The 26,307-nt window shown below is 55.3% G+C and overlaps 9 protein-coding genes across 9 annotated transcripts; 5 read left to right on the top strand and 4 right to left on the bottom strand.

Annotated features, from left to right (window-relative positions):
• Nucleotides 1–768: 768 nt before the first annotated feature.
• On the top strand, nucleotides 769–3,249 carry SSL2 (General transcription and DNA repair factor IIH helicase subunit XPB; the record flags this gene model as incomplete). Its single annotated transcript, XM_036638420.1, has 1 exon — nucleotides 769–3,249. One exon carries the CDS (start codon nucleotides 769–771, stop codon nucleotides 3,247–3,249), a length of 2,481 nt encoding a protein of 826 aa, XP_036496236.1.
• A 4,692-nt stretch (nucleotides 3,250–7,941) lies between these two features.
• Nucleotides 7,942–10,811, top strand: TRK2-2 (Low-affinity potassium transport protein; the record flags this gene model as incomplete). Its single annotated transcript, XM_036638421.1, has 3 exons — nucleotides 7,942–8,041; nucleotides 8,122–9,812; nucleotides 9,864–10,811. 3 exons carry the CDS (start codon nucleotides 7,942–7,944, stop codon nucleotides 10,809–10,811), a joined length of 2,739 nt encoding a protein of 912 aa, XP_036496237.1.
• A 749-nt stretch (nucleotides 10,812–11,560) lies between these two features.
• On the bottom strand, nucleotides 11,561–12,309 carry CGCS363_v006573 (54S ribosomal protein subunit img1; the record flags this gene model as incomplete). The annotated part of the gene is made up of 2 exons (XM_036638422.1): nucleotides 11,561–12,075; nucleotides 12,132–12,309. The coding sequence occupies 2 exons, from the start codon at nucleotides 12,307–12,309 to the stop codon at nucleotides 11,561–11,563; spliced, it is 693 nt and encodes a 230-aa protein (XP_036496238.1).
• A 270-nt stretch (nucleotides 12,310–12,579) lies between these two features.
• Nucleotides 12,580–13,786, top strand: CGCS363_v006574 (uncharacterized protein; the record flags this gene model as incomplete). The annotated part of the gene is made up of 2 exons (XM_036638423.1): nucleotides 12,580–12,694; nucleotides 12,747–13,786. The coding sequence occupies 2 exons, from the start codon at nucleotides 12,580–12,582 to the stop codon at nucleotides 13,784–13,786; spliced, it is 1,155 nt and encodes a 384-aa protein (XP_036496223.1).
• Nucleotides 13,787–13,966: 180 nt separating this feature from the next.
• On the bottom strand, nucleotides 13,967–15,139 carry cys-17 (Cysteine synthase 1; the record flags this gene model as incomplete). Its single annotated transcript, XM_036638424.1, has 2 exons — nucleotides 13,967–14,964; nucleotides 15,022–15,139. The coding sequence occupies 2 exons, from the start codon at nucleotides 15,137–15,139 to the stop codon at nucleotides 13,967–13,969; spliced, it is 1,116 nt and encodes a 371-aa protein (XP_036496224.1).
• A 2,298-nt stretch (nucleotides 15,140–17,437) lies between these two features.
• Nucleotides 17,438–20,396, bottom strand: CHFR (E3 ubiquitin-protein ligase CHFR; the record flags this gene model as incomplete). Its single annotated transcript, XM_036638425.1, has 2 exons — nucleotides 17,438–20,197; nucleotides 20,346–20,396. 2 exons carry the CDS (start codon nucleotides 20,394–20,396, stop codon nucleotides 17,438–17,440), a joined length of 2,811 nt encoding a protein of 936 aa, XP_036496225.1.
• An 811-nt stretch (nucleotides 20,397–21,207) lies between these two features.
• Nucleotides 21,208–22,137, bottom strand: CGCS363_v006577 (putative enoyl-CoA hydratase; the record flags this gene model as incomplete). Its single annotated transcript, XM_036638426.1, has 2 exons — nucleotides 21,208–21,938; nucleotides 22,002–22,137. The coding sequence occupies 2 exons, from the start codon at nucleotides 22,135–22,137 to the stop codon at nucleotides 21,208–21,210; spliced, it is 867 nt and encodes a 288-aa protein (XP_036496228.1).
• An 865-nt stretch (nucleotides 22,138–23,002) lies between these two features.
• Rer1 lies at nucleotides 23,003–23,704 on the top strand (the record flags this gene model as incomplete). Its single annotated transcript, XM_036638427.1, has 3 exons — nucleotides 23,003–23,071; nucleotides 23,138–23,555; nucleotides 23,616–23,704. 3 exons carry the CDS (start codon nucleotides 23,003–23,005, stop codon nucleotides 23,702–23,704), a joined length of 576 nt encoding a protein of 191 aa, XP_036496219.1.
• A 653-nt stretch (nucleotides 23,705–24,357) lies between these two features.
• Nucleotides 24,358–25,813, top strand: CGCS363_v006579 (RNA polymerase II-associated protein 1-like protein; the record flags this gene model as incomplete). Its single annotated transcript, XM_036638428.1, has 2 exons — nucleotides 24,358–24,628; nucleotides 24,681–25,813. The coding sequence occupies 2 exons, from the start codon at nucleotides 24,358–24,360 to the stop codon at nucleotides 25,811–25,813; spliced, it is 1,404 nt and encodes a 467-aa protein (XP_036496220.1).
• Nucleotides 25,814–26,307: the final 494 nt, after the last annotated feature.

A 26,307-nucleotide genomic window follows, 5' to 3' on the forward strand; every position in this document is an offset into this window, starting at 1 on the left:
GTTTTTCATGTGTCTTGTACAATCTGGCCAGCGATTTCGGGGGATATGCAACTTTTGGTGGTGGTCTGGAAGTGAAGAAGGTTCCACCAAAGATTTGGGCTGCTGATAAATTTGGCGGGGTCCTGGCTTGTCGCCTCCAGTGCCTGAGTCTTCCCGCTGCACACCCCGTCGACTTGGTGGGGGATGAAACAGAACGACGGCACTGTTTTTGCCAATGAATGCGTAATTCCAGAAAATATGACCATTGCTCAAGAAGTCTTCCAACGCTTACAAAGAGACTCAATATTTTATTCTCAAGTATTCATTTCCCGATCAAAGTTCTTGCTTGTGTATGGCACTCGTTTCTGCAGTGCTGGCACCGGCACATCACCCCGTTTTTCTCTGCCAGTACTTGACCATAGAAACATGGTATGTCAAGTACACATCATCTCATAGTTTCGGAACGAAAATTCGATCGAAGGCATCTACTAGCTACCTACGAGAAAGGTACAGGCACCTAGGTAACCGACTGTCTGTCACTGAGTGCTTTCACCTGGGACCCTGGCAGGTGGGGCACGCCAAAGCTGGACTGCAGGAGCCCATCCAATAACTTGCCTTGCCTGCCTGCCTTGTCTGCCTGGGCCTGTCCGGGTGTTGCTGCTTACCTATCTGGTACTTTAACATAGGACCCATTTGCAGGCTACATCATTCGCCTCTGCACATCCTCTCTTCACATCCTTTCTGTGCATCTTTGCGACGCCCGATATCCCACGACATTAATCCGCCACGATGCCGCCGAAGAGGAAGGCTCAAGGAGCCGTCACCGGCAGCCTCAAGGCAGGAAAGGGCTCGGCGGTGTCCACGCCAGGGGGCGCTACCCCCAACAGGAGCGTCGCTAGTGATAATGAATCCTCCGTGGTAGATCCCATCAGCGAATCCGAAGATGAGAACCTCGAGAAGAACGTCGACAAGTTCTCCGTCGACGCCTACCTCGACAGACCAAAAGCAAATGGACAAGAGTCCATGTCGGCGCTGTTCAAGAAGAAGCGCGACTTCTCGTGGCTCCAGATGAAGCCCGACTCCACGAACCGCCCACTCTACATCGACCCAGCAAAGGGGCGCATCTTCTTGGAGAGCTTCAACCCGCTTGCCGAGCAGGCGCAGGACTTCTTAATCACCATCGCCGAACCGATTTCGCGACCGTCCTTCATACACGAATATGCCCTCACGACACACAGTTTGTACGCTGCCGTGTCGGTTGGCTTGTCTCCTGGCGACATCATCAACACCCTGGACCGCTTCTTGAAGATGCCTTTACCGGAAAGCATTCGCAAGTTTATCGAAGGCTGCACACAAAGTTTCGGCAAAGTCAAGTTGGTGCTGAAGAACACTAAATACTTTGTCGAGAGTACCGATCCGGTGATTCTGCAGAAGCTTCTGAAGGATCCAGTCATTGGACCTCTGCGAGTTCACGGAAACGAAGAGATCACAACAACGGCTGCTCCTAAGCAGGGGCCCCTGGTAATTCCAGGCACCGCCAACGCCGCAGGTGTACGGCAGGCCGAGGAGCAGAAGGCCAAGGGTCGCGAGGGCGAAGCTCAAGCTCAGGATAGCGAAGTCTACGCAGCGTTGAACGACGACGACGACGATGACCAGGAAATTACCCATGCTTTCGAAATCTCGGACGATGCGGTAGAGACGGTACAGAAGCGATGTCTTGAACTGGAATACCCGGTGCTGGAGGAATACGACTTCCGCAGAGATGAAGCCAACCCGAATCTGGAGATTGACTTGAGACCTGGTACGCTGATTCGACCGTACCAAGAAAAGAGTCTGTCCAAGATGTTTGGAAACGGCCGAGCAAAGAGTGGTTTGATCGTCCTTCCATGCGGTGCTGGAAAAACGCTTGTCGGAATTACGGCAGCTTGCACTGTGAAGAAGGGTGTCATTGTCCTCTGCACTAGCTCCATGTCGGTTGTGCAATGGCGAAACGAGTTCCTCAAGTGGTCAAATATCAAGCCGGAGGATATTCAAGCCTTTACATCCGACAACAAGGGCGCGATTTTCCCTGGTAACACGGGTATCATCGTTACTACTTACTCCATGGTGACGCAAACTAGAGAGAGGTCTCACGAGGCGAAGAAGATGATGGATTTCCTTCAGACCCGAGAATGGGGTCTAATGCTTCTCGACGAGGTTCACGTTGTGCCTGCTAATATCTTCCGCAAGGTCACGTCGTCTATCAAGACGCATTCCAAACTAGGACTTACTGCCACACTTCTTCGTGAGGATGACAAGATTTCGGATTTGAACTTCCTCATCGGACCCAAGCTGTACGAGGCCAACTGGATGGAGCTGTCCGAACAGGGACACATTGCCAAAGTGCAGTGCGCTGAAGTTTGGTGCCCAATGACCGCGGAATTCTATGACGAGTACCTCAAGGCCTCGGCGCGCAAGAGAGCGTTACTTTATATCATGAATCCTCGCAAGTTTCAGGCTGCTCAGTATCTCATCAACTATCACGAGTCGCGCGGAGACAAGATCATTGTCTTCTCGGACAACGTCTACGCATTGAAGATGTATGCCGAGAAGCTCCAAAAGGTGTACATCTACGGAGGTACAGGCCAAGCCGAGCGCATGAACATTCTTCAGAACTTTCAGCACAACCCGCAAGTTAACACTCTTTTCCTTTCAAAGATTGGAGACACGTCCCTCGACTTGCCCGAGGCCACTTGCCTCATCCAGATCTCATCGCACTACGGTTCTCGTCGTCAAGAGGCGCAGCGTCTCGGCCGTATTCTCCGAGCCAAGAAGAGAAACGAGGAGGGCTTCAACGCCTTCTTCTACTCCCTCGTGTCCAAGGACACACAGGAGATGTATTACTCCTCCAAGAGACAGGCTTTCCTCGTCGACCAGGGCTACGCTTTCAAGGTGATCACGCAACTCGCCAACATTGAGAAGACACCTGGCCTCGCATATGCGGCTGCGAGTGAGAGACGCGAACTGTTGCAGAAGGTGCTGATCGAGAACGAGGCCGGCGGCGAGGACGAAGTTATCGACGACTTGTTCCACAGCGGCAACATGGGTCGTGCCCCGGCCAGAGGCAAGAAGAAGGCGGCGGCGCGGAGGACAGCAGGTCTGTTGGGAGATCTGTCTGGTGGCCAGGACATGGCGTATATGGAGCAGAACAAGAGGGTCAAGCTCAAGAAGGCCAAGGCCGAGAGCAGCACCTTCTTCAAGAAGATCCAGAGGGAGAAAGCTAAGCGGTAAAATGTATAATGAACACGGTCGAGGCGTTTTGGGGGTTGCGAGATCACGCGAAAGAGCGCGGTTTGCTCGGTGTACTACTATAGAGAAGACTATGTAAACGTCCTTAACAAGAATGCAGTCACAGCGATGGCCTTCGTTTGCAAGGCGGCTCTGCATCGGTAGCTAGACTACCAAGATTGGAATTATTACTCTGCCCAAGGACTTGGACGTTTGTCACTCTGTGATCTTTCTCCTTGCTTGCTCTCGGATAGACAGCCTGCATGGCCGATCCATGGGTAACTGCATCGCCCGGTGAGTTCTTCTTCCGTACTGATGGCTGTGTTGAGCACTTCATAACTAACACCCGAGACTCGCCACGGGCAGAAGAACCATTTGGGTTGGGTTCTGGACAAAACCTTCACAAAAACATCCACCTTGCCAACCCCTAATTGCGTTTGTCTATGATGGAGGCCTGCACATACCGTGCTTCGGCGATTGAGGAATGGTCTAGACACAGCTTCATTGCAATTCCGATATCAAGGCTTTCCGAGTCAAGTTGCTTCTTTCATTTGCCAGCCGCCGGCATCCAGCTCGTGTTGCTAGGGTATTCGGTCTGTCCACTCAGACCGGTGTCCGTGTTCACCGTCACTTGTTCGGGTATCCCGCACGGAAGGTAGGGTAGTAAAAAAAAAATAGGGGGTCGAAATGGAAGTGTTCTCCGGTCCCTGTCGGACGGTCAAGGGCCCTGTGTCGTAGGGTTGAAAACAGAAGCTTCCGCTGGAGGATCGACAAGCTTCCGTGGGCGGATGACCGGGTACTATCGGCCGGCTGCAGAGATTGGCATTGCAAATCCGATGGGCGTTTCTTATTTTGTCGTGTCAAGAAGACCCATGTTGACAATGGAAAAACGTGATCATTTGGGGAAAATCAGTTGGAGGTGACAAACAGCAGCCGGTTGCGGATGTTTGGAACCGACCGCACTGAGATCGCCAAGGACGCTCGCCCCTATCTGGTGTTTGTGAAGCGAACAGGGGCTTGATAGGGTCCTCATCAAGGGATGGATTGCGCCATGCAAAAACTCATTGCCCAGTCGGTCTGCAACTGTGCAAACGTACCAGTCGGCAGACATTCTCCTTCACGTGGGCCAGCTGACGAATAATTCGAAGGCACAGAAGGGATGGTCTTGGCGAGTGATACGGGTTGAATCGGTGTAAAGAGCCGATGATCGCTCCAATACCACAGGCTCGCCATATCTAGACGGCGTATCTCAACGGCGTGGGCGTTCAAGGGTGTCGGGGATGTCTTGGCAGTCCAGGTTTGGAGATGAGGGTCTTGTGCCGCCATCTCACAACTCGCGTGCATTGCCTCTCGCTAGGGCTTGGTCGAGTAGGACCGCGTCGCATCGGTTGAGGAGCTGGCCATCTGGAATTTTGGCGGTGAAGGCGGGTGAGCAGTATCTCAAGGAAATCAGCTGGTGAACAAGTTGTATCCAAGTGGTGAGACTGAGAAGTGACAAGGGTGTCGTATGCGGTTATTTGGCGTCGTCTCTCAGATCTCACCTCGGCGGGCGGCTGTCTCGCGGCCTGTCTGTCAGTGCCAGTGTTCTAGACCCCAGGACCCGGCCGGCAGGGCGGGCGGGCGGAACCAGCGACCGGCAGTCCGGTTGAACAGTGTTGGAATTGTGGTCGATGAGCCAGAAAGCAGCATCTTGGTGGCCGACAACGTGGACTTTCCGTGAATTCCCATTGACTTTGACCGCGTTCGGCTCAGACAGAGACCAGGGTTGTTTTGTCAGGTACCTGTAGCCAGCTTGCTTATTTTTGTCCCCTACTCGACGGCAAGGAAGGCAAACGACGAGTTGAGCCAGCGAAGCAGCGAAGCTATCAGAGTGTGACGGAACTAGAGAGTATTAGTGAGAGTGCTCAGTAAATGCGGCTGACAGATGTGCGATGCGGTGCCAGGTTGCATTTGTTTCCAGGTTGTGGTCGAGCTTGTGCAGTGCCTCATGTAAGCCTCGCTGTAAGAGATATGTTGCGCCTAAAAAAGACTCAATGGGCTTCAGGATATCTGGGGATACCGATAGGTTTCATAGGCGGCGTGGCTTGCAGGTGGTACTTGCTGGCTTCGGCTAATCGAGGTACGCCGTTGGAGTGCTGGCTGCAGCGTCTCTTCCAAAGCTTTCGGGCGATGGGGGTTGCGTCGGCTTGGCTGGGATGGCCGGTATGGCGTGGCGGCCATGCTGTTTCAATATAGGGGTCAAGAGGGCATTGTGTTGCGCCGGTGTTGCAACCACGCGAGAATCATGGTGAAGGCGTCTGGGGTCCCAACGGGTTTCTTGCTGCTGAGGAGATGCGAGCATGCTGGAGGCTTGGTTGTGATTTGGGCGAGTTTACTCCCGGAAACCGCGGCGCCGTTGTAAATAAACAGACGCATACGACATCTTCGGGGCCGATCTGCAAAGCATGAATGGCGCCTCCAAGAAAGATGGAAACTGAAGATGCGTCTCGGGATACCGTGGGAAGCATGGATATGCGCGCGGGGTGGTGGGATGGGGCAGCAGCGACGAAGGAACCGGCTGGTGAAGGAGGGGATATGCATGCGTTCACATGCCACCACCACCACAGCGCACCTCCTTCGAGAGATTGTCCAAGAGATCCCTCGAGAAGGAGGGTGAGATGTGCTGGCACAAAATGACGTATTCCGTAGCGTCGTGCGCCTGTTACCCTGTCGCGTCGCAGCTGCAGTCTGCTGGACTCTTGCTCCTTTGGGCGACTGCAGCAGCTCTGCGGTGTTCTGCTTGGGCGAGAGGCTGCGACCCACACCTTCAAATAAAGTTGCTTGGCACTGTGGCACTCCGCCGGCTGCTTGGTCGGGGGAACTAATAGGAGATTTGGGGGTAACTAGCAATGGCGGGTGTCTTGCAATGGCACGCCGCGAAACACATCTCACGAGTTGCATCTCATCTCACCTAGAGTACCTATACCGGGTGGGAGGGTAAGCTAAGACGGCTAGGTGCTACCTTACTTTATGGTGAACAGTCCGTCGCAGAGGGCAGGAACCCCTCGTCGCGGGAAGGAATGTCCATGCTCTCCTGCAGTGCAGTGTGTGATGTGCAGAGATGAAGATAGCAACACATGAATGATGTGCGCAGATGATGGGCGATCACTCCGACTTGTCCACGGACACGGCGAGGGCGGCCTTGAATAGGCGGATGTAAGGCCAGGCAGGTCCCGCAGACTATCCGCACCGGGCACTTACGCGGTATGCTGCTTTGTAGGCAAGACACCTAAGGTGATCCAATGGTGTGATTGTGTAAGGTACTGACTGATCGAGTGCCAGACGGGTGCCGTTCGATACGATGAGATGCATGCCCACTATTTGTTCTTGCTTCCCTCTCAAGAACACTGTGAAATTCGATTGTCAGGGCCCACAGCCAGCCGCTTTCCGTGCTCTGGAACGGATGATGGAAGACACTTGCCACTGGGAAGCTGGGGGAAAGCAGTCCGGTTTTCCGGCGATGGACTTTCGTCCCTTGCCAGATGCAATTCCTCGACTGCTTCCAGCCCAGGGAACAATTTTTCTGTTCCATCGTGAGTGGAGCCCACCAGTCACTGCCAGACAAAGCTTAGCTCGCCCCATGTTGCTGTTACCCCCAGGCACAGTTCCAGCGTTTCCATGTTGCCATCAAACCCCAATGACGACCCTGTCAAGGGCATGGATGGCAGGAGATGTGGACCTGGGACATGCCGCAGCAGCTGCTGTTGATGGTGAATTTGGGCGCGCCGTGGTCTGGTCACCACTCCACTAGAGGCTGTCCGCAACGCCCGCAGTCCGCTGCACCATCCAACAGGCCTGCGTCTTGCTCCAGTGTCCCTTTCTAATTAAAAACAGAAAAAAAGGTGAGAGAAAAAAAAATGGGAACGGACGCCTCCGGGTTGTTGACCCCCGTCACACAATAAAGATCCCAAACACGGCCTTCCTTCTTTCTTCTCAGACTGCTGGTGCTGTTGTCCGCTACTTTGCTCTTTTTTCCTTCGAGGAGCCAAGAGCCAAGAGCCTCGGGCATTGGCATTGGCATCGACGCCGGCAGTCAGCAGCAGCAGCCAGTTGCGAGTAGCACTGGGCAGTGGCATCCAATCTGTGTCTTGGACGATTGTCTGCAATCGGCAATCTCGCAGTGCAGCAGCAGTGCCTGCTTGTGCAGCAGCACCTCATCCATCGGATGCCTCTTCAGTGCGTCCACTCGCCTTCTGAACTCTGAACTCATCCGATCGAACCTACCTCACCTACCTTGTCTACCTACCTTTACATCGACTCTTCTTTGCCATCCCGACTTTTTACCCCCAATTCGCCCCTGCCATACCTACCTCTCCTGCTTTATATACACGGACTCCGCCTGATGTCACGCTTACCACGACCGGCTACCACTACCCCATCTCAATCGCCGCGCACCATTCGATCATAATGAATTCCAGCTCAGCCGTCATCCAATCCTTATAACAAGGACGGTTAGACTGAAGCATCACAGCCACAAGCGCCAAGACCTGGCCCATTCGCCAGCACCCACGCCCACGCCCACTACCAACACTACCATACTCATACAAATCCCCCAGCTGATGTCTCGACCGGCTTGCTTCTAGACCAGCTCGTTTTCTCCCTCCTCCCATTACACACTCCGCGAATCCTCGAGGTCATCGTCGCGACTCGAGAGAAATGCTCGACGACGCGCGTGGCTGGCTGCTCGCCCAGCTCCGGGCAGCCAAGCCTTCCTTTATATCCAAGAAGCCCCATTTCAACTTCATCTCGGCTCACTGTAAGTCGCCGTCCCAACTACCGTCGCATTTCCCATCGCCGTCTGCGCACTGCGCTAATTGTACCGCGCTTCCACTTTAGACTTCTGGATCTGTGGCCTCACCATCCTCGGCTCTATTCTGATTTACGCCACTGCCGGCGGCCAGATGGCATACGTTGACGCTCTGTTCTTTGCCAGCGGAGCCAACACACAAGCCGGCCTCAACACCATCGACGTAAATTTGCTGAACACTTTCCAGCAAATATGTCTCTACGTCTTTGCCATGACCTCCAACCCCATCACCATCCATTCCTCCGTCGTCTTCCTCCGACTATACTGGTTCGAGAAGCGATTCCAGACCGTCGTCCGCGAGGCTCGCCAACGGAGAAACACCATATCCAAATCCATGTCCAGAGCCAGGGGAGATGACTTGAACCAGGCAGAGAGAGGCCGCGGCCTGAGTGTACGGAACATCCAGGTCATCCACAGGAGGAGGGGGCGGATGACCAACGACGGCATCGTGTACGATATGAAGGACGACGAGGACGGTCGCATTTCTCCTGGCAGCAACGGCTTCGTCCCAATTCCCGGAACCCCAGCCCATCGTTCTTCGGGTGAGCAGACTCCGAATACTGCCCCGGGGTCCCAAGATGACGCCAACGACGTCGATGCATCGCAAAACCGAATCACCTTCGCCCGAAATGTTTTCCGAAGTGATGGAACCGAGCCGGAAGTCAAGCTCCCGCCGCCATCTTCTCCTGCGCACTTGGCCATCCTTGAGCGGCAACGCAACGACCAAAACGGGGAGACCCTGCGAATTCCCAACCCTAGAGACGTTGAGAAGGGGGTAGAGCCCAAGCGTGTTGAACACGGCGATGCTCCAGAGCCGGAGGACGACAGAGATCATAACCACGAACACTCCGCTGCCAGCGGGGCGAACGGGATGGCCAACGATGTCGGCCATGTTGGCCGACGACAGACGATCAAGATCGAAGAGCCGGAGCGGCCTCGAGACCACCACGAGCCCCCCGTCAAGGATGAGCTTGCAGATGAAGCCGAGGCTATCGGCAGAGCCATTTTCCCCTTCACGTTCCGCAGGCATCGCAAGAAGCAACCGCAGGATGATGCCACATCAGAAAACGCTTTGACGAGAGTCCGGAGCCGCGTCGATACGTTCCGATCAGCCTTGTCACGCGACAAGCAAGACGACATGCCCTACCTCAGTTTCACGCCTACTTTGGGTAGAAACTCTGCCTTCCCTGGCCTGACACAGGACCAACGTGAGGAACTAGGAGGAATCGAGTACCGGTCGTTGAGGACGCTTGCCGTCATTCTACTCTGTTACTTTTGGGGCTTCTCGCTTTTTGCCGTCGCGTGCTTCCTTCCATGGGTCCACACTAGCTCGAACGACAAATACGGGAACTACATCGAATCCAACGGCGTCAGCAAGGCCTGGTGGGCCATCTTCACCGCGAACTCGGCTCTTAACGATCTAGGTCTCACCCTGACCCCGGACAGCATGAACTCTTTCAACGACGTGCCTTTCATTCTGTTGATCATGTCGTTCCTCATCATAATTGGCAACACTGGCTTCCCTGTGATGCTCCGGTTTGTTATCTGGGTCCTGTCAAAAGTTGTTCCTAAGGGAGGTCTCCATCAGGAGCTCAGATTCTTGTTGGACCACCCTCGTCGCTGCTTTACCCTGCTATTTCCAGCAGGTGCAACATGGTGGCTGTTGACTATTCTCATCGGTCTCAATGTCCTCGATTTGTTGTTCTTCGTTCTTCTCGATGTAAGTGCTTGATTTCACTCACATAGCAAACAACGCTGACTTCTGGTATAGCTCAACGACAACGCTGTCAGCCATTTGCCAGTTGGCCTCCGCATCGTCGACGGCCTGTTCCAGGCGGCATCGACCAGAACCGCAGGTTTCTCTGTGGTCAACATTTCACTTCTGCACCCTGCTGTCCAGGTTTCGTACATGATCATGATGTACATTTCAGTCTTTCCCATCGCCATCTCCATTCGTCGCACCAACGTTTACGAGGAGAAATCACTTGGCGTATACCATCACCCCGACGAAGACGTCGACGCTGCGAATGAGAACAGTGCCATGTCTTACGTCGGAACCCATTTGCGTCGACAACTTTCCTTCGATTTGTGGTACGTGTTCTTGGGGCTCTTCATTTTGGCCATCACCGAAGGACCTCGTATTCAGAAGAAGGACTTCGATGTCTTTTCTGTGCTGTTCGAGATAGTGAGTGCCTACGGTACCGTTGGACTGAGTCTTGGCTACCCCAACGTCAACGCATCACTCTGCTCGCAGTTCACCACCGGAGGCAAGCTTATCATCATTGCCATGCAAATCCGTGGAAGACACCGTGGTTTGCCTTATGGCCTTGATCGCGCTGTGCTCCTTCCGAGCGAGTCGCGCTTTGAAAAGGAGGCTGAAGAGGCGCCATTGCCAGTACTAGTACGATCTGCTACTGGCGCATCAACCGGAACAGCCGTGAGCGCCAGTCGATCTCATCTGAGATCGAGAAGGCAGAGCACCAATCGCGGAAACATCAACATCTTGACTCAATTCCTACACCCTGGTCCTCCCATGGTCCCGCACGAAGACAGTTTTACGTCCCGACGCAGCAGGTCTTTCGAGGTTGGCGACCACCATCTGCCAATAGCAGAGGAGATGAGGAGGCGTGCCACTGAGCCGGCTGAGGACGATAGCACGTCTACCGACTCTGAGGTTATGAACACGACTCGAAGAGTCAACACTACACCAGCGCGCTAGACGCTGCAGCAATTGATCGGCCCGAAGCCATCAACACCTAAGGAGTAAAACAATCAGCAAGCCTTTTACGGAGTTATACACGATATCGGCACGTGTGCGGAGTTACTGGTTTGAAATACATATTTGGTGCGGCAGTCATTCTTTTCCGAAGACAGGACGGATTAGACAAGCTCAAGCTACGGACATACCTTGTGAATTGGCGTTGGGAAATTCCTGTACATTCTTAGGATTCTGTACAATTATGATGACTGACGATCGAGAGTTTCATTTTTCATGTCTGCATTTCTCCTTTATCTAGTGATATGTCTTCTGTCGGCCTGTGGTCAAGGTTTTTACCTAACTAGACCCAGCCAAATCTTTGAGACCTCAATTCAAAACCCTCAGTCATGATTGCTTTGATGCACCATCTCTAGAAAGCCCCATTATGACACTCGCCATTCTTCCTTATTCTGTAGATTTAGTAACCTTTCTTTAATTCTCAAGCTTTTTGGCACCTAACCCAAGCCTCTGCTCTTCTCAATCTTAGACCCCTCTCCATTTCCTTGTCGTTCTCATGGTATACACCTTGGTTCGTAATCCATTGATTGTAAGAGATCTTTTTGTGTTCATGTACAAGGCTCCTGGGTCCGTGTTGTACAACCCACCAGTTTTCTAATCGTACATCACCCTTCGAGGCCGTTACGGCCAAGATAATGTCAAAGCCTCCCCCACCACGCATCCTCTGCAACAACCGGGACCCCTCAAAATCATCACTTCTGCTCCTTCTCGAACCTCGAACCAACCTGTCCCTTCGCCCTCGCACGCATACCGTACCTCTCCTTCTTCCAAGCATAGACGAGGTGATCGACGTTGCCCATGTCATGCTTCGGCTTGCGCATGTACGTGAGACGAGCACGCCTCGCGCGCTTGGGCCTGCGCCAGACGATATCGATACCGATGACGGTGGGCGAGTAAATCTTGTACCACATCTCGACGCCGACCTTCATCAGCTGCGAGCGCACGAGGATGGCCGTGTCGACGCCGCGGCGGCGGATACTGATGCACACGCCGGAGAAGGGCTCGCCGGATTTCGTGGTGACCATGAGGACGTCGCCGACCTTGGCGGCGTCGGGCCGGGTGATGTCGAAGAGGCGGGTTCGGGCGCCGGTCGGGTCGAGGGTCGCGCGCTGCTTGGCGTCGAGCTCAGGCATGGGGTTCTTGTGGGTGGTGCGGATGGATTCGACTTGCGGCCAGACGTAGAATAAGGGCTTGCCTTCGGGTTGAACTGGGTGCTGTGTTAGCAAATCCGTCTTTGTGAGTGTATCGTGAGAAAATGCTTACATCTTGCCGGCTTGGGGAGTTTGAAGGGTGGTTTTGCCTGAGCAGAGCCTTTTGGTGGTGCTTTAGGCTTCTCGACGGCGGTGGCCATGGACCGGGTGAGCAGTCTCTGGTGGCGCGTCTGACGGAGCGCTGTCTTCAGACAGCCCACAGGCCGTCTGAGTAGACAGTTTGCGTTCATTCTGAGGTGTAGTGGGCGATTTGGACCCGAAAGGCGTTGCCGTCGACCGAGGCGCAGGGTAGCTTTCGTAGGAGAGAATCCAAAAAGTCGATGTTCGGAGTGCCAATTGCGGGCTGTGATTGGCTCGGTGCATCAATGATGCGGAGCCGGGCGCGATCGCTGCACCGTTCTTGCATCTCCAAATTTTTGGAGGGGACCCTGCACTACCCGTAGCTCCCTCGCCGGATGTCTCGATAGTCTCGACAACAACCCACGCCACATACGGAGATCATGTCCAGGAGTTTGGTTGGAAGGGCCCTGAGGGCAAAGCCGTCGGTATGGGAGCAACCGGCGGGCTGCATCGCGCAGCAGCAACGGAGCTTCAGCCAAACACCATCCCACCAAAGTACGTTCCCTGATCAACGTTTATACCGAAGAAGCTAACCAGATGGTGGTAGATAATAACCAAGTCATCTTTGATAAGACCTCAAACCCTGGCCTCGCTCCGATCCTCGAAGAGATCCAGTCCAACATCATCCTCCCCTTCCACCTCCCCATCCACCAGCGCCAGCGTGTGTTCTCCCCGAAGATGAAGAACTCCCTCCGCACCGACCCCGTCTACGTCGAGGTTGACGGCCACGAGCACAAGTTCACCCACATCGACCAGGACGCCCTGCCGCCCTCACGCGAAATCACCTGGAAGGCCCTGCGTGAGATGCAGACCGCCGAGGACTGGAACAACTTTGGCCGCCTGCTAGCGGGCATGCGCATCGCGGGGCGCCGGTACAGCCAGGTCGACTTCGCCAAGATGGTGCGTCTGGCGGGCTCCAAGGGGCAGATCTTCACCATCATCGAGGCGGCGCGGCAGGTGCGCAAGACCGGCTTCAAGCTGGACACGTCGGAGAAGGTCAACGAGACGCTACACTACGTGCAGATGCGCGCGGCCCAGAGCGGGTGGGACAAGGAGTTGACGGAGCAGAGCCTGCGGTGGGCGGAGATGGTGATTGAGATGATCGAGGACGACAAGCACAAGCTCAAGCACGACCCGACAGTCAAGCGCGGGCAGCAGGTCCGCTGGCCGCTGCACAAGGACCCCCAGGTTCTGGGCGCGGCGCTGCACCTGGCTGCCGTGCTGGCTGTGAAGCACAACGAGGGCAAGGACGTCGACGGCAAGGTTACGCGGTACGCGAAACAGGTTGTGGAGAGGTGGCCCGCGGACAAGGGCTTGAAGAAGTTGCACCCGAGGGAGGCCTACAAGAACTACCAGACCGGTGTCGCGTACCTGGCCTCGAGCAGGACGCAGTACCTGGCCACCGCCAGCCCTGTCCTGCACGGTCTGTTCCTCGCTGCCCGCGTGGTGGATCAGCCCACGGCGGAGAAGCTGCAGGCAATCGCTGCGACGCTCGGCGCCGAGGTGAAGCAGGCGGTCGACAGCGACAGCACTCCTGCCGAGCGCGGCTTGTCAACCTACAGCACCCTCTTTGAGTCCAAGGCTTAGGAGACAGTCGGGACATATGAAGAGAGGGCATGATTAATGCGAGAAAAACGGAGGCGGGGGATGGCATAAAAAAAGAATCAGACGGCGCTCCAGGAGGCAGGCGGGGGCTATGTACAGCTGATATGTAAGATTATCTATGTATACAAGCATCAAAGGCACACACCCAAAAGAGACGGCCGACTACGGCAAGACAATGTACTTTTCCAGATGCTTCGGTATCGCGCCCAGGAGCTTCTTCTCGCCCAGCCACTTGCGCGAGAACAACCTCTCGGCGTAGCGGTATGCGCCGTCGCAGAGGATTGTGACGACAGTGTGTCCCTTGCCGAGCTTCTCAGCGACCTCCTTGGCGGCCACGACGTTGAGGGCCGAGCTGGCGCCCAGGTACAGACCCTCCTCGTCGAGGCAGCGGTACACCATCTCGATGCTCTTCTCGTCGGCGATAGTCAGGGAGCCGTCAACGAGCCCGATATCGGGCGCCAGATTGTCCGTAATGCGGCCCTGGCCGATGCCCTCGGTGATGCTGGACCCCGTGCGCTCCACCAGCTTGCCCCCGGAGCTTACGTACGAGTGCAGCACGCTGCCGGGCGGGTCGGCGAGGAACGACTTCACGCGGCCGCCGCTCTTGTCCTTGAGGAAGCGCGTGATGCCCGCGAGCGTGCCGGCGGTGCCCGTGGCGCACGTGAAGGCGTCGACCTTGCCCTGCGTCTGCTCCCAGATCTCGGGGCCCGTGGTCTCGATGTGCGCGCGGCGGTTGGCCGTGTTGTCGAACTGGTTCGTCCAGACGGCGTTGTCGAGGCGCTCGGCGTGGCGGCGGGCCTGGTGGTTGTAGTTCTCGGGGTTCTCGAAGGCGACGGCCGGCACGGGGTAGACCTCGGCGCCGAGCAGCCTCAGCAGGTCGATCTTGCCCTGGGACTGGGTGTTGGGCATGTAGATGACGAGCTTGTAGCCCTTGGAGCGGCAGACGTGCGCGAGGCCGATGCCGGTGTTGCCCGCGGTGCCCTCGACGACGGTGCCGCCCGGCTTGAGGAGACCGCGCTCCTCGGCGTCCTTGACGACGTAGAGGGCGGCGCGGTCCTTGACGGAGCCGCCGGGGTTCATGAACTCGGCCTTGCCGAGGACTTCGCAGCCGGTTTCGGCGGAGAGCTTGTTGAGGCGGATGAGGGGGGTGTTGCCGATGGCTAGAGAGAAGGCGTGTGGTCAGCATGCTGTCAATTGAGGGGGATACAAGGGCGTACCGCCGGTGAGGCCCTTGACGACGCCCTGCGCCTTGGAGAGGTTGAGGGAGTAGGCGCTGGGAGGGTCAATGGCGCGGACGGCCGTCGTCGCGAAGCGACGGACACCGAGACGGTTCATGGTGTCTGTATCTCGAAGAGTTAATCACTCCAAGATTCAGAATCGCAGCCCGGGGAACAGCTGTGTAGTGCGATCGGTCGACTTGCGACTTGGGGGATTGGCGGTTTCTAGGTGTGTTGAAGAACCTCCGGCATTCGGCTTTCTAAGCTGAGTGACAAGGGGTGGTCCCTCCCGTGGTGGGGTTCAATTGGGTTCTGCGTGCCGCTAAAAAAAATCACGTCAGAGCTTGAGGCGGCTGTGGTGGGGTTGCTGAAGAACGGCGCGGGGCCGCGGGACGGCAGTCGGGGGAGCCGGCCGATCATCCCGTGCCGACGAGACCGGTCCGACTTTCAGTGAAATAGTTGCTTAGAATTGTGTTGCGCGTCTCGGGGTAGGTACATTTTGCAGATTTCATCGAACAAGGCTAGTTCGGAAGTAATGTTGAATACGGGACAATTAACAGCCAATGCGTACGAAGTGCATTTTTGACGTAAACTAAAAGTCCCTTTTCAAATTGACGACGAACGCACACTGCTTGATTCAGGACTTCTGGAAGCATTGCTATCTCCTACAGAAACTTGTGCTGGCCCTGACGCCATTCAAGACAGAGACGTATTCCCGTTCTCAGTCATGACCGCACCAGGCAAATTGCGACGGTTAAGTTCAGTCAGCTTGTAGAGTTGGAAACATCTACCTTACTTTATTTTGCTACTACCATGCAACCGCAAACCCTTTTTTCAATAATTAAATTACCTTTTCTCATTAGTGTGGTGCTTAACACATCTGTCGACTTGGATTCATCCGGTTATCTTTGTACCTATCCAAATGATCGTTGTCGTCATTATACTTATGAGACTGTTGGAATAAGCAGTCCCCAGGACAACGATGGCGCAACGAAGATGCTAAGGCTCGGACACGGCGCATTCTTTTATATCATGGCCACCACTTCATTCCCTAGCATTTCTGCAATGTTTCCCTAGTCGAGTCATATAATATAGGTCTATTTGGGTGTGGGTAACCATATGGATATTCATGGATACGGGTACCCATGGTACGGATACCCATGGTACGGATACCCATGGGTATGGACATATCTCTGGTATAGATCTGGTTTGCGCATGAGCATGGGTATGGTATCGATTGGATATTCGTGAGATATCCATATGGGTATCCGTGGGATCTGGATACCCATGGGGGTGGGTATGAATATGGACATCCATTGGATATCCATGGGTACGGATAAGGGTATGGTCTGGGTATGGCGACGATTTGGATATCCATGGGTATGGAGTCTATGGGTATGGATATCCATACGTAGGATATTATTTAGATATCCGTATAGACAACCATACGGGTAATGGATGATGGTCATGGGTACCAACGGGGACGAATATGTTCTAGATGTGGACGTGGTTTGGATGTGGGAATGTTTTGGATACCCATGAGTATGTTCTGGGTATGGGTATGGGTATGGGTATGATTTGGTCTGGATATCCGTGTTGTACGGGTTCTATGAATATGGATACCCATTGAATACCCGTTGGATACCCATGGGTAGGGATAAGGTTTGAGTATGGGTACCCATCTGGATATTTATGGGTAGTAGGTAATGGGTAATGGGTAATGGGTAATGGGTAATGGGTAATGGGTAATGGGTAATGGGTAATGGGTAATGGGTAATGGGTAATGGGTAATGGGTAATGGGTAATGGGTAATGGGTAATGGGTAATGGGTAATGGGTAATGGGTAATGGGTAATGGGTAATGGGTAATGGGTAATGGGTAATGGGTAATGGGTAATGGGTAATGGGTAATGATGGGTATCTATGGGTAATGCCATAGGCCACGAAATAATTACTGCAGCACATCTAATACATGACGTTCCTGAGAAGTCCTCCACACCAGACAGGTCAGAGAGTAACTTGACCAACACACAAAGTTAGTGTTGACTGACTTAGCAGAGATCGTGTGTGTCCCTAAAGTTGGCTGAACATGACCATCAATTCTCGTCATCCCCTGTTGAGGGAATAGCTTGAACGTAAAGACATAGCGTAGCGGTTGAATACATATTTCAGTCTCCTGAAGTTCTTTCCCTGTTTTCCATGTCCTTCTCTGTTTTGGCCTTCTGACCACTTCTTCATATAAACCTTTGTTGTCAAATTTTGTTCATATTGATACATTGGATATCCATTTCACCTATATAGAGAACATGGTGGCGTCCGCAGGACATGTGCCACTTTTGATGCTCCCGGCCGTTTCATTCATCACGGCGCCTCATTATATAATCATTCTCTTGCTTTCACCAACCGCCGCAGTTTTCTCAGTGCTGCTCCAAGTTTCTCACGTACGGCGAAGGGAAGAGCCCCTTGGCGCCCATGTAGACCCCAAAGAACCAGTCCCCATTGACATCCTCAATCTCCCTAATCTCAGCACCCTTGGGAAACATCAACTCGTCCTCGGCCTTGGGGAACCAAGCCCACGCCGCGTTGGCCCGCATCCCCGTACCCCCGTCCGGCGGGAATCCCTGTGCCAGGCCCTCGTTCGTCGGGGCGTCCTCCGCCACGTCCGCCGTGACGAAGCGTTCGCGTCGCTGCGAGCCCTCGGTCCACCACCACTTGTGGTGCGCTGGATCGTCGCCCGAGGCTTGTTCCATCCGCAACCCACGGCCGCCGACGAGATCAGCGAGGACGTGCCGATACTGCCCGCCGGGTCCGTCATGGAAGCCGACGACGACCATGCGGTGCCCGTTGAGGCAGCGGCGCCAACCGGCGTGGCCGTTTTCGGGGCTGACTTGGCCGCGGGCCTCGAGGTTGGCGTAGCAGTTGGTGCATATGTCGTAATCGCCGGGGTAGGTGTCTGGCTCGATGGAGCTGGTGCAGGTAAAGCAGTGGTACCGGCTGTGGCTGGGCACGATGGGGTCTTGGCATACATCGCAGCGGGTTGTAAAGGTAAGAGGTTTGAAGGGGCCGATATTATGGATGTTTGGGCCCGTCAGAACAGCCGACGAATGAGGCGGTTTTGGCGATCTCGGGCTCGCGGGCGGCGTGTGGGATTGCTGAGGCTGATATGTCAATGGCAGAAGCGGGTGAGTGCAGGATCGTCCCTGGTTCACGCAGTTATTGCAGAAACCCCAGTCGCCCAGATTGCACGAATCGCAACGCCAGAAGCACTCATTCGCCCATGACAGGCAATTTGCGCAGAAGTTGCCGCTCTCTAGACGCTTGATCGGGTCCTCAGTCGTAAGCGTCCTCCTACCCTCCGCTCCACCAGGGATGATCTTGGGTTGGAGATATCGGTTTGCCGTTAGCATGTGAGGTCTGGGTAGATCCTCACGACCGGCTTGGCGAGCTTTCTCCCACTTTGCCCACGCGCCGTATCCGAAGCCGAACCAATGCAAGCAGCCCTTGCCCGAACGATAGCATTCGAGACAGATATTCCAGTTGCCACTGGCACAGATGCCGCAGTTGTAGTGAAGGTCGTACTCAATGTGCTGTTTGGCACACCTGGAACATGCGATGGACGGCTCGGGGTAAAGCTGTGAGCGTGTGCGTTGGTGTCCTGGTGAGTTTGGGCTGCCGATGCCCAGGCCGACTGGACTGGAGAGGGTCTGGCTGATGATGGACAGATCTGCCGGGCGGTTTGGCCGCTGGATGCGAGGTGATAACGGCTCTATGGGCGGAGAGGGGGCGAAGTTGGCAGATACCAGCGCAGAGGTTGGTGCTCGGCCGGCGAAAGAAAGATCGCGAGACGTGGGGGAATCACTAGGAGGCTGCGTCGTCGGCACAGAGGGAGTGCTAGAGCTTCTGGCTTCGCCAAAGACTGTCCTCGGCGCCGATGCATCGCCAGACTGTGTACGGGTTGTGGTGGAAAGGTCCGTCTGTGAACGTGTAGCCACGCGGACTTCAGACTGCGAAGCTGGAAGCGACGTGGTCGCACTACGGCCGCCGCTAGAGGTTCGACGTCTCCTTCGCCTCTCCTCTGGGCGTATTTCGAGGTGCATCGCACTTTGCGAGAGCGGGGGTCGGCTGCGATCATCGGGTACGCCTGTGGCACTGGTCGATCTCGAGTGTGGTCGTTGTCTGCTTGATGGCCTGCTGCTGTCTGATGCAGTTGCCCTGATCTCCTGAACACGGTCAGGAGAGTGCCTCGACTGCCCATCGGTATCTCTCCTCCTAGTCCTGTCACCTCTGGCCCGCTCCCGCTCCCTCTGCCGGCGCCGGTAGGCCTCCGTGATCTTTCGGCTTAGGTCGTCGTTTCGACTGAGGTCAATATTGTCGAGGTCGAGACCATCAAGAAGGCCCTCCTCCTGGATCTGCCTTGCGAACTCTTCAATCTCCCTCTCGATGTCCCGCTCACTCAAGTCTCCGGAGCTGATCAACGACCTGAGCGATGACTGATGCTCAATTTGGCGACGTCGGGATTCCGCCGATGACTCCTCACGTTGCCTTGACTCACTCCTCCGCCTTCTCCTCTGCTCACTTGGCCTTGCGTCGGGCTGCAGCTGGTCTCCATGGGATCGACCTTCTTCGGTGCGGGGTCGTCGACTGCCCTCGTGTCTGTGACTCTGACGGCTGTCGCGACTAGGATCTCGACTTCTGCGCGTTCTGCCGTCTCCAGAGCTGCTATCCTCCCGGCGTCGTCTGTGTCGCGGAGCCAAGGAGGTTTCCACCCCGGCCTCCCGCAGGCTCAGCTCCCGCACATCCTCTATTAACCTCCGCTCTTCCTCTTCCGCCCGCCTCTCGTCCGGCGTTCTTTCTGGACTGCGTATGCGCGGGAGCACCTTGTCCCCCGGCTTGTACTTCTTGACCATTTCCTCAATATCCGCCTCAGATCTCTTTCGGTCGGGGTTTGCCGCAACGAACATGTCGAGGAGGGTTGCGACGGTGGCATTGTGCCTCGTGTCGCGCACTCGCGCACGGCATGATGGGCAGGTGAAGATGTTGGAACTTGGTGACGGTGGGTTTGGCGAGTTTTCGGCCTGCTGGGCTTGAAAAGAAAACCAGTCTTTCAGACATGCGCCGCAATAGGTGTGCAGGCAGTCGAGAAGAGTCAAGGGCTGGTAGAGGAGCTCGGTGCAGATCTGCAGAGACGAATCGGTCAGCGCAAAAAGAAGCATTTAAAGTGCCCCTCCCACTTTCCACCGCTGTCACTCCCACAGGCTCTCTAGACTCCCGCTCTAGGGCGGCGCTACGGGGCTTCGGATCAGACGACAAGGACGGGCAACTTACAGAGCACGTCAGCTCCTTCTCCAGGTCGAGGGCAGGCTTTGAGGAATCCATGGAGCACCACGAGATCCCAAAAATGCCGGGCACCAAGGCAATGTCTTGGGGAAGACGTGGAACTGCCCAAGATACGCCTGAGGGGACATGGTTCGTATTAAGACTGGCTGGCGGTCGTTGGCGAGCTGCGGTGGCGGGGCGGGCTTGAAAGGCAAAGGCTAGGCGCGCCGTGCCCGCAGCTGCAAGCACTGGACCACCAAGAGAGAAAAAAAAAAAGCTCGGAAAACCGCCTGTGATGGATGGCAGCTACAGAAGCCCAACCCCACGTCTGCTGGCCCCGGCTCCCTTATCCCTGCTTACCGCCGTGTCTAAGACTAAGCTGAGGTCACTACAGCCCTTTCACCAGATCTCTCAGACAGGTAACCCCCCTGCAGCTTTACGGGAATACGAACTCAATGGGCTCGAGACTGGTAAACTTCAGGCCTGATTTCGTGTTGCGAAACCATCATACTTTGGCGGGCCTATCTGTTCATGTGAGCGCTCTCATAACAAAAGTATCTTTCGCGATGGGCATCCGTTGCGGCTGTTTCGAAAATGTAAGTCAAAGTCGACGACAATTTAATTCGTTTCTCCACGGAGAGTCCTAGAAACAGGACATGCCGCCCCTCCTGTCCGAGGCGGATGACAAGACCATCCGGAGGAGCGAGGCCAAGCACGCTCGGCGACGCGCTGACTGTGCTCGCATTACATATCCCGCTCGAGTACAGCGAACGGATTTCCCCATGAACCGAACTAGGACGGTTGCACGACATTTTGTTTTCCTCAGATTCATACGCGTCTCTCATACATTGATCATTTCCTGCCCGACTTCTCAAGAGTGCGTCCATTCCGCCTTCTTCTTCTCCGCAAAGGCCTTCATGCCGACCTTCTGGTCATTGCTTCCGAACAAGCTGTGGAACACCCTTCTCTCAAACTCGACGCCATCCCTCAGCGGCAGGTCCTGGCTCTTGTTCACGACCTCCTTGCACGCGTTGATGGCTACGCGGGAGTAGCCGGCAATCGTCTCGGCTGTCTTGAGCGTCTCCTCCATCAAGATCTCATATGACGGGAAAGCCTTTGCCGCCAGGCCCCACTGAGCGGCATCAGCACCGCTGAACGGCTTGCCGGTCAGGATGAGCTCCATGGCCTTGGACTTTCCAATGGCACGGGTCAGTCGCTGACTGCCTCCGGCACCGGGAATGGTACCAAGCTTGATCTCGGGCTGGCCAAAGTTGGCATTCTCGGTGCAGTAGAGAATGTCGCACATCATGGACAGCTCACAACCTCCACCGAGCGCGTGGCCTGAGACAGCTGCGATGATGGGCTTCTTGACTTGAGTGGTGAGTAGCGACCAGGATTCGATGAAGGACTTGGTGTATGCCTCCGAGAAGGTCAAAGGCGCCATCTCCTTGATGTCGGCACCAGCAGCGAAGGCCTTCTGCGAGCCCGTGAGGATGATGACGGAAGTGTCATCTGCTTCGTTGAATGCTCTCAGGGCATCATTCAGCTCTTGAATGAGAGGAGTGCATAAAGCGTTCAGTGCCTTGGGTCGGTTCAATGTGACTGTTGTGAACCTGTGTAAGCATCGCGAACAGGCGAAACGTAGCTGGCTGAGCGGGCACTCACCTTGTCCAACGCCGGGCTTCGGGTTCGAGACCTGGATGTATTCGTACGAACCGCTGGCATAACCACGGGTGAGCCTAGGCAGAGTCGGGGCCTGCAATCGGGAGGCAATCGGCCGCAAGTATCGGAAGGAGTTCATGGTGACGGAGCTTCGGGCGTTGCTTTGATATACAGATGAACCACGAGACCGTCAACTGGTTCGGACGTTTATGCTGGGTAAGACACTGGTCACGCTGATTACTCAGGAAGAGAGTCGGACGGAAGATGTAATCGGAGAAAGGCAGCTTCAATTGGAACGGATTTAATGGTGACGGCCGAGATAAGTGGTGACAGTGATGTAAGAGGTCAAAGTCAAGCTCGAGCTCCCCAAAGCTCTCCCTGGGTTCGAGTACTTTGGTTGGTAGGTAGAGCTCAGGCTGGAAAGCATCGGCTCTCCGTGCCCCGGGGCCGAGGATACAGTCGGTCGCAATGAGAGCACGGACTGTGCACTGTGACAGGCTCCCCCCGCGTCACAGGCTCCATCGTCGCTATCGTCGCTGAGAGCAGCATCCTGGTTAAAGGACCCGTTTCTTCAGATGTGCTCCACCCGTGTTCCAAGCTCCTCCTCCAAGTGTCGTGCTTGGGGGGAGACTGCGCCACAGGGGCTCGTTCTGGGCCTTTCCTGCCATTTTCCAGGGGACCCAATCACTGGAGCGAGTTGCTAAACCACCGGGTAAGATTCGGGCCAAGCTGTTGGGTGCCTCCTGCTTTGCGCAATCACTAGTGCACCTATGTGTTAGGGAACAAGCCTTACGTGGCTGAACCTACCTGCTATTCCTGAGATCCCGCCAGTCAACCCAAAAATTCGTCCGGACAGATCGCGACTGCGCCAGCTCTTTTTTCCCCCGTAGTACCATCATCCTCGACCTGCACCGCATCTTCTGATCGGCGAACCCTCACGACAACAGGAATAACACATATTCTTCGGACTCAAAGCTGGTCATACCCACGACAAGCTGCCCAAGATGGACACCATGGAGCCGGAACAGACCCCTTTCTCCTCCGTTACTACGCATACCTCCAAGATCCAGAGAGTACGCACGCCCACGCCCGCCCCGAGCCTCGCGGTTGCCCCAACCAAGTAGCTAACCTTCGCGCAGCAATACCAAGCACTTCTCGATCAGTCAACGCCCTTTGTGCTCTACAGATGGGTCGGTACCGGCGTCTGCCTCCTTGTCTTCTTCGCCCGCGTCTTCGTCGCGCAAGGCTGGTACATTGTCGCATACGCTCTCGGCATCTACCTCCTCAACCTCTTCCTAGCCTTCCTCCAGCCCAAGTTCGATCCTTCCAACGAAGCGCTTGACAATGAGATGGAAGACGGAGGCGTTGGTATTCTCCCCACCAAGCAGGACGAGGAGTTCAAGCCCTTCATCCGCCGTCTCCCCGAGTTCAAGTTCTGGTACTGGGCCACCCGCGCCATCCTCATCGCCTTCTTCTGCAGTTGGTGGGAGATCTTCAACGTCCCCGTCTTCTGGCCCGTTCTGGTTATGTACTGGTTCATCCTGTTCTTCCTGACGAGTACGTGTCTCCTCCCTCTCAAAATACCCTTGGCGCAAAGCTGACCAGACCCCTCTCTAGTGCGCAAGCAGATCCAGCACATGATCAAGTACCGCTACGTCCCCTTCACTTTTGGCAAGAAGAACTACGCCGCCAAGAACAACTCGTAGGGGAGGTTTAGTGGGCGCTACCGGTAGAGCAAATGCAGGTGCCACGCGCTTAAATGCGACGTTGGCAGGTGTAAGTCTAGGCACGCGGAATAGACAGAATGAGAGGCAGATACGAGGATGCAAAATCATCCATGATGAGCCTGGACAGCAACGACGGTGACGACGGGAGAAATTGTACGTATAGAACTGGCGTCGGTATGAGTGCATGCTTGCGACGGCGAACTACGCAGGGCGCATGAGGAAGCGCTCCTCTTCGGTCGGGAATCATTGCGCCTTTGATGAATGATGGACTTGCTTTGGGAATCGTTCATCTCATACACTACGTATTGTAATAAGACAGGCACAAAAAGTGTCTATTGCCCTTCAAAGTTGTCGCCCATTTTCCACTGCGAGCTGTTTGCTGGGAGTCCATCCGATAAGTCGATAAGGCCTGGTTGGGGGTTGGGTCCGGGCGTTGGCGCAATTGAGGTAGGTGCCCCCAGCTCAGCCTCGTGGAACTTTTCCGGGCCAGATGCACCTTCCTCCCGAACCGTCAACGCGACCGCGACTTCGCTCCTCCGCTAATCAACCAAGCTCACCTTTCAACCCCCAACACTTCAATTCGATACGAGAGCACATTTCGCATTCAAGCTGAGCTTTGAACAACCGTCAAAATGTCTTCCTCTGCGCCTCGCGGCGGCGAGCGCATGATCCATCAGGATTTCATCGCCAGAATCAGATACTCCAATGCCCTACCGCCGCCCCCCAATCCGCCGAAGCTGCTCGACATTCCCAACACTGGCCTCGCCAGCGGCCAGTATACGACGCCCGGCTTCGCATCGCGTCTTGCCAGAGAGCAGCCGTTGAACATCGAGGTCGATGCGGAACTGGGTATGCCCCTGGACCTAGTTGGCATGCCAGGTATCTTCGACGGAGACGAGAGCTGTGAGTGAACTGAACGATCGCTTCCACGAGTGCCCTTCTGACGTTCTCGAAGCAATTCAAGCACCTTCACACCCTCCTCAAGTCCATCCCCATGATCGACCACTCCTCAGACCGCTGTCCACACTAGGCAGAGCCAAGAGCAGCACCGAAGCCTCGGTCTCTTTCCTTCGCAGAACCGAATATATCTCCTCCGTGATGCCCAGAAAGGGGGCTGCGGGCGCGACCGGCGCCTTTATAAACCCCAAGCTCAAGCGTCCCGAGAAGCGTCGCTCGCCGGAGCCCGACAAGGACTCTCCCGCTGCCATCAGACGCAAGATCGAGAAGAGCTTCGAGAGCGCCGAGCGCTTCATCAGCAACCCGACCCGTCATCGCCACCCGAGCAAGCCCAACGTCCGCCTCATATCATCCCACCAGCTCCTTCCCGACCATGACGCGCTCCCCGACTCCGGCGCCTACGTCACCGTCAAGCTCCTCACCAACCCTGTCGCGAGCGGCAACAAGTACGACCGCCGCCTCCTCAGCGGTCTCCTGCGACCCCTCGACAGAAGCCGTGAAGAGAACGAGGCATTCCAAGCTGCCGTCGAGGCTCACGAGCGCGACCCCGTCCGCAACCCCAAGCCCCAGAACCTTATGGACTACAGCTTCTTCTTGCCCGCATCAGTTTCCACAGCTGAGAACTTCCGCTCCAAGTTTGATCCAGAGAACCCCGATAAGGACGACGATTCACTGTACACACATAAGAGCGAAGGCACCGACGGCTGCTTCAAGTTCTCGCGTCTCCGCGCCTACGAGACAACCAAGGAAACGGAGCTGGACCACAACACCAAGTACGACGAGGAGCTCATCCTTGCCTTCAACGACGAGCCGACCAGCACCCGGCAGAAGGCCGCCTACTACTACCCTGTTATTCAACGCACCCAAATCCGCCCTCAACGTGCCAAGAACATTGCACGCACTCTCACTCAGGTGGAGGACGACACCCAGGTCGTCAACGAAGTTGAGATTTCCGTCTGCGACCCAAAGGGCACGACCGCGGAGAACATGAAGCGATACCGTGAGAAGCCGATTGGCTTCGTGGAGGAGGTCCAGGAACCTGAAGGAGCTGAGGGTAATGGCGAGGAAGCTGCCCTTCCATCGCCCAGCCCTGAGAGGGATGCTGACGGCGATGAAGAGGATGACGATTAGGTTAGGGGGTAAAAAGCATGAAAGGCATGAGACACCATTGGATTTGAGGATTCATGACCTAAGCGATCAGACACAGCTCGACTGGACGGGCGTGTTGTAATACCATTCAGTTCCTTAAAGGGCTAAGTCTGCGCAGTTTGTGAAGCGGAGTTCAAAGACGGCAAGTAGACAAGGGACCGGACAATAGGAAATGACAAAAATGTCGAGCAGTATCATCACTATTGTCATCAGTGCTTTGAACCCAAGTGCCGCGTCATGACATGATTAGGTTTTGTAATATCTATCCGTTGGGTGGGTTTATAAAACATGAGGGTGGGTTTTCAACCTCGTTCCCGCCATTTCATCATACAATTTTCTTGGAAGGAACAGAAAAGTGCCACAAAGGAGACGGAGCAACATGAGAAAAAAACACAAGCAAGCAAATTTCCCTCTTTCCCTTTCTGGTATAGTTGGACGTTGCCCTCTACAGTAACGACTTTCATACCCCGTTTCAT

The sequence above is a fragment of the Colletotrichum siamense genome (genome assembly GCF_013390195.1).
Source record: "Colletotrichum siamense strain Cg363 chromosome Unknown KSG_Cg363_contig04, whole genome shotgun sequence".
Classification (NCBI taxonomy): Eukaryota; Fungi; Ascomycota; class Sordariomycetes; order Glomerellales; family Glomerellaceae; genus Colletotrichum; species Colletotrichum siamense.